Consider the following 7,249-nt stretch of genomic DNA (forward strand, 5'->3'; position numbering starts at 1 on the left):
AAACGTTGGTTTGTTTCGGCTGGTCAATCCGGAAAAATAGTTTCATATCCTATATGCATACATATAACCCAAGGGAAGTGTCAGTTTCGTAAGTAAGTATTTATTGCAATCTTTTACTACTTTTAACTGTATCCATTTACCAGAAAGATGCCTTGAAGATATTGCAACATAGCAAAAAGGATGCTTGACCATATCTTTTAATGTATATTTTATTTGTTATAAATCAATAAATATTGGACAACATCGCTTACGTTGTTCTGATCTCAAAGTAAGTAACTAAAGCACTTGTGTTATGAAAATCGGAAACAATGACGGTACCACTAACATCCAGACCCGAGACATTATAGAAAAGTTACTTTGCTACACTGACCTGGCCTGGGATCGAACCCGACCTCAGAGATGGCGACTTTTTGAAAACCGGTGTTCACCACTGAGCCGTCCTTACTATTAGTTGTTCTAGTTAGTATCCTTATAAGTAGAATTTCAACTTCGATGTGGCATTATTACAAAGTGTATGGCTTTAAATCCTTGACAGCTTGTCTTCCAGTATAAATCTTACGAAAAAAATAGTAGATTGCACGTAGCTGCATCAGCTACTCGCTGGATGCATTAAGAAATCGCTCTTTGTCTCAGTTCCGCTCTAAATAGAACCATCACTGAACGTTTTATATGCCGTTCTTTGCAGTTGTATTTGCTTTCTACCCTCTTCCGCTACCTTACGGTTTTTGTTTGGTTGTATATATTTAAAAGCTAAATTGCAGTTTGCAATATTTTTGATTAGAAAGTGCAAAATAACAAGTCATAAATTATATTATCAATAAATAATTTTAACACTTAAATTTAGCGCGCTTTCGCACTATATTCGATTCGTATTCATTCTGAATCCCACTCTATACAAATCTAGAAAACTCGGACACAATTCGGATGTCACTTGTGCACTACGTACGATTCAAATCCGTGGAAATACTAATATCGTTTGTATACCTAGAGATAAAATCATCGCTGTGACATTTCGTATTGTCATTTCTCGGATTCGGAACTGGGGGTCTACTCTCGATCTCCGTCCGACATCCGTCCGAAACAATTACTGTCAAATAAGTAATATTCGACAAAATTAAAGGACAAGTATCAAGTATGAAGCTTCATTCGCATCACGCGTCTTTTCGTTTGGTCAAGTATTGCTTATTTGGCAGTAATTGTTTCGGACGGATGTCAGACGGAGATCGAGAGTAGACCCCCTGATACGAATCGGATATAATGAGCAAACGCTGTAATGTATAAAATTTGACAATATTAGACATGACTGGTTGATTTCTTTGATGACTTATTCTTGTATCGAAATCATACAGTTTATTATCGCGGCCCAGAACAGTCACGTTGATCACGTAAGCCGCCATGTTAAACAGTGCATGGGATGTGTTTGCCATGGTGGTAAAAGGATTTGGTTGATGACTAATATGATTTCAGTAAGACGTGACCATGGAATTTGTAAAGAGCCTGAAACTTTGGTTTGTTGGAAAAAATAAATATAGATACGTGGTTTCGATTCAAAAAAATATTTACATACTCCTTATATAAACTTATTAATGTGTCTATATGAGTCATTGACTTACAAATATGAGTGAGGATTTTTTATACCTGTTTTTTTTACGATATTCAGTGACGGTACGAATAGTCGTGTACCTGGTGATAAACGACACGCCTATACATGAAAGTTGCCCCACTCAGAGCTTTTATTCGCAAAGATCTGAGGGGCACTGCCACTGCGCCCGTTACTCTGGGACTTAAGTTGACAAGTTCCATGTGCCTGTAGTTTCACCAGCACCCTTGCCCTTCAAAACCGGAATACAATTATGCTCACATTATCGCTTGGCGCTAGAAAAAGTAAGGTAAGAGTAGGTACTTTCCTGGATGAACACTTTTACAAGTAGCGCTACTGCTACTAATGCGAACTTCAACTTTGATTTGAAGTCTTATCAATCGCCTGTAACCATATTTTCCCCTTCCATTCGTATTATGTTTGTACTTGCAAAAAATGATACCTACTTAGCTCTTTTTTTAATACTATAATAGCTCTTCATAATATTCAACAATCATTGAAGCTTGACTACTCAACGTTTGTTTCACTAAAGTCTCCATTAGAAGCAATTTCATCATTTGCCTGTCACAGACCATTGAGACAAGTGAGTATTATAGTATAGTAGTTATAATAGAAGATGACCTGACAGTCAAATGAGGGTTTTTATAATGCCTTTTTCCAGTGGGTAATTGTTTTGTGACATAACATAGAGATAAGGATGCATATGGCATAATAATATAATAACACAAGCATGGTAACTTCAAACAAACACAGCGCAGCTTGAATGTGTACGCGCCCGCGTCGCGTCATGTACAGACGCACACATTTGCATAATCTCGCGGTGCACTCGAGTTGCACGGCGCGGGTCATCGCACGTGCCATTCATTATAGAATTGAAGCGTTGGCTTGGTTTAAAAAATGTTATTTTATAGGTTATGGTTGTTTGAACAAGAGTGTCTCAAATAGTCACATAATCTAAATCCGCAAAGCTGGCATAATAATATCAATATTTAAGTTCTGCATTTAATAAGGGTTATATATGTATATGTTATATGTATACCTTATTTTTTCAAACTATGTTTGCAACTTGTAATAACAAAATAGTAATGTGACAACCCTACTGATTTCTAAATGTTTACGTCATACTACATTTGGATGAATTTCTAATGTACATGAAAAGATATACTTACTTATCCAAATGCGGATAACTACACTAAACGTCTGAAACGAAGGAATATCCTATTCTGTAATATATAAAGTTTGTATCACATATTCTACCGCCCAAGCAAGACATCTATATCTAAACAAGTACTATAAGATATCTTATAGAATTTAATTCCATTGTACATTTTAAGAGTTCAAATTCCCTCAGGATATCTTGAAGAAGGTTTCTAGATAATTTAAAGTAAAAGTGGGTACTTTCTTAGTAGATCACAAGAGTGCTTTGAGAAATAATCTGTAGGTAGTGTTAAGAATCATTCTTATCTTTTTGATTGTCTACAAAACGCGATGTTTGTAAACCATTTTTTCTTTCGACAGTATTACAAAACCTTTTTATGGAGTGAAAGTTGAATGGTGAGCGTTTTATGCAATAAATAACCTTTCACACGTCATCCAAGATAAAAAACAATTTAAAAAATCCAATTTGTCGCAAAAAACGTTATTCTGTATAATTATATGGAATGTGTTATATATGACTACAACAGTGGATAAACTGTACAAACTGTATGGGATAAACTAGACCACCTTCGTCCTCGAAAGACCAACTCCAAGTTTTTGTAAAGACAGCGCACTGTTAATTGTTTGCATTATTATTTTTTGTATGACTCGTACTACATATTCGGCGGTGTGTGTAATTGCTCACTATATTCGGACATTCGAGGCAACGTGCAGTAAAAATTATCGAAATTACAGATACTACTGATAATAGACACTACAACACTGAAAAATAAACGAAACGTTACTAAACATTATAACAAAAGAGTTATAGAATATTTTTATAATATTGCTAAGGTCATAATAATTTTCGTCCCTTCGTTTCCAAATTCGATCAGAATAGAGACAGTGTTGCCTAACGTATACATCATTAAATGTTAAATTTGGCCAAAAGAATGTACAAGGGCCGTACCAAGAAACTGAATGCATTATACAAAAGTGCGTTCGTTTGATATTCATGGCGTATTAACAAAGGATCACAAATGTATCGCAGCAAGTAAAAGCCTCAATGTTTCATTACAAACATGAGGCATATACTCGGTTGCTTATTTGTTTTCTTGAAATTCATACAAAACCAAAATAATTGTTTTTAAAATATATTATGCATCTTCTGATTACAAAATCAGTTGCCCGTGGAAGGAAACGTCCCTGTTTACCCGTTTACCTACAGTTATGGTGCTTTTGCAGTTTATAATGGCACAATTGTGCACTTTTTGCTTTTTCGACTGGTGTTTATCTGCGATAATCGAGCGCCTTCTGAAGTGTAGTAGCGGCAAGTAAGCGAATTTCACTTACTTTGGGCACGCGAAGTACGTACACTTGCGGCGTCTATCTAGATATATGTCTGTCGTATCGAATGATGTGACATAATATAAAAGGTTCACCACCTCCACCAGATCTTTTAATATTCTTTACTTTATCCATTTTGCATGACCTCTAACAACGTCCAATAGAGTAAAAACCCTAATTATAGTATTATTTTTAATAAAATCTACTGAAGACGCGCTATAACGTGTTTGTCAATAAGTTTATACACTACAGAATGTCTGTAAAAGAAATATATATAGAATAAACTTAAGAACACTCGTTTTTAGAGTATTAACAGACTTTACTGGATATGTATGTACCATTTTTTTATTAAAAATAATCAGTTGATCTACAGATGAACTTAAAATAAGGACTATAAGAGTAAATCTTAAGACAGATCACTCTTAATTAAGTTGTTTAGTATTAAGAAGGTTTTAAAGTTTTGACTTGAGTTAAATAAGTATATAAGAACAATTTCTTTTTTCTAAAACCATTTATAGAGAACTATTATCTAAACCTATACCATATTAAGACTGTTTATAGATATAATAGTTTTGAGGCGTATAAAGTGTGCACCTTGGGCACGAATCGAACCCGGAACCTCCGCATCTAGTGCTAACTGCTGGGTCACTAAATTTCATATTAATTATTAAGATTTATTTATTAGAATTTAACCACAAGTTCTGAGTATTTTTAAAATAGAATAACATATCGAAAACGTAACTCTATGCTTGATTAGACAACAGGTTTACAAACCGTGATTGTAATACTGTGGTTAAACTATGGATAAACGGAACTCTGCGCAAAAGTAGGTATCACTACCCTCTTGCTACGTATTACATTACAGAGGTATCGATCGATGATCACGACTCACGATCTTTAGTTAAATTCAACAATGTTAATGATGCTACTGGAAATCACAAAACACGCAGAAAATATAATACGAGAAAGTTGTTTTATAATATTACTGTTTCATTTGTATTGTAAAATATAATAATTATAACTTTAAAAAAAACGGACCTTAAAATTTTTGTGGAATTACATATATTTGCCAAGTTTCATTTTAATCGGTTAACGGAAAGTAGGTGAAATTCAGTAAACTGGATACATCCCGTAATTCGCCATACTTAGAGGTGGAATATTTTCTTCAAGTTTGAATAGGATCACTACTGGGATATGGCTTTTTCAACAAAGAATAATCGAAATCGGTTCACAAATGTTAGAGTATTCGCGTTACACAAAGAAAAAAAAATTGACTAGCTCCTTATTTTTGTGAAGGCGGTTATAATAATAAAGGTTAAAAAAGGCCATTATATTAAATATTGATTAGTTATTTTGAATGTGCAATAGAGAATTATAAAATAGTTAATAAATAACAAACTCTTAAATATGGGTACTTCGTTAGTAATTTATTGTAAAAGTGATTATTACTATGCAAGTTTATTTGTAATACTTACATTGTAAAATAATGATGAGTTTTAATAAATACCACATCATGTTAAGGATCAATCCAAGTCAGTGTATTACAATAAACACATTTCAGTAAAACAAATAATGCGTATGCGCAACTTCCAAAAACCACATATTCATTAATAATAAACACAACCGTGCACAAAACCGTCTGAAAAATAAAATACTATTTTGTAATAAAAACTTTCTCATTCAAAATTATCGTCGCAAAGTTTTGCTAAATTAACTAAATAACTTTACGTTTTACGTTTAAATACGTGAAGTTAACAAGTTACTGCGTCCCCTGCGTGTGTGGGGTTCGAACCCGGGTTGGAAACTAACCGACAAGCAACTGGCGTCCGGTAGCAGCGGACCATATCGGAAGCACTCGCCGTATTGTGTAGTTATTGGGTAATTTATTCTAATACTGCACTTAAGGATACACAGTACTATAGAGATCGTCTAGCGTACGTTAATAACAGTGCTTGGGAACCGCATGAGTGCACACGTCACTCTCATTACGGGGCTGATGCTAAGGTCATGTAGATGTCCTTTACGGTTTAAGACGTCCTGTGGAGAATTTCACATCAATTGATTATCACAAGCGAGTAAGTAGATATATGCCATAAGTAAAGTAGATGTGAATTATATTGTAATTACAATTCAACTCTACTTAACAAATTTTTCGTTCCGTCATATGTTTGAATTAAATGTAGTCAGATGTTAAAATTAAAAAAAATTGATATTAAGTTTATAATTATAAACTTTTTTATAAAAAAGAACCAACCCCAAAACTTTGTATAATTATTTCGATGCTGAAAAGGTAAAATGTCTGTGTGCATATGGAAAATATTACATGAGAGCGATTTAAAGTATTTTTGCTCTAATTTTATTTGTCATACGGAAATGTTGAAACTTTCTAGTTCTCAACATAACATTTTAAATTAGAGTTATTATTATTTTTTCCTTTAAAAAAATTAAATTCCTTTAATTAAATTTTTATTGAATTGATATTCAATTATTTTTTGTGAAATTACTCCACTAGTTTGTTATAAATTTAAATTCCTTTCTTGAATAATTTTCCAAGTGCACGTTAGATGCGTAAAAATCACCTAAAATTTTAATATTTACTCTGATAGTCACCAAATTAAAAACATTAAGTATATAGACATCGCGAAAGGCTGCTATCTGATAATATATGCGACAAGATGTAGACTGGGCTTAATGTTCACCTTTAGTGAGGCCTATGTCCGGCAGTGGACTATATATAAGACTATTAATGATTATTGATAAATATTGGAAAAGATATGATCATTTTTATTGAAACTGATAACCTTTAAAATGGTCAGAAGTTAAATTTAAATAGTTTATTGAGGGTAAGGTAACTTGCCACCAGAATTATCATTTAGTCTATTGGAGCATCTATTTCTTCAGTAATTGTGCTTGTTTACAACAATGACAAATATGTCCCTAACTCCTAAAATATAGCAAATGTAAATAGCAAGCGACATATTTACACAACACAATACAGATGGCAAACGCCCGGACAAAATGACCCTCATCCCTTGGAGTATCGGCACACACTTGCTCCATTCCATCTCTTGCACACCGGTAAGAGGGCTGGCTCCGCAGCTGAGCTGCCGAAAAGAATAAACAGTAATAAGTGAACCAGGACCTCGGCTCCGACCACTTATTTAC

General features: G+C 33.7%; 1 protein-coding gene across 3 annotated transcripts in view; it reads right to left on the reverse strand.

Moving 5' to 3' along the window:
* LOC113235130 overlaps positions 1 to 5,885 on the reverse strand; it is a 60,942-nt gene extending 55,057 nt beyond the window's left edge. Inside the window, exons 1-2 of one of the 3 annotated variants that reach the window (XM_026470719.1) lie at positions 5,813 to 5,885; positions 5,560 to 5,723 (exon numbers count right to left, since the gene is read on the reverse strand). In XM_026470719.1, coding sequence (XP_026326504.1) covers positions 5,560 to 5,599 — 40 coding nt within the window. In that variant the 5' untranslated portion in view covers positions 5,600 to 5,723; positions 5,813 to 5,885. Of the gene's footprint in view, positions 1 to 5,559 lie in introns of all 3 variants that reach the window. The other 2 variants (XM_026470720.1, XM_026470721.1) reach the window with 2 other exon arrangements.
* Between the last annotated feature and the right edge of the window lie 1,364 nt (positions 5,886 to 7,249).

This window comes from Hyposmocoma kahamanoa, unplaced genomic scaffold (genome assembly GCF_003589595.1).
Source record: "Hyposmocoma kahamanoa isolate Upper Pololo Valley unplaced genomic scaffold, ASM358959v1 87, whole genome shotgun sequence".
NCBI classification, from domain to species: domain Eukaryota; kingdom Metazoa; phylum Arthropoda; class Insecta; order Lepidoptera; family Cosmopterigidae; genus Hyposmocoma; species Hyposmocoma kahamanoa.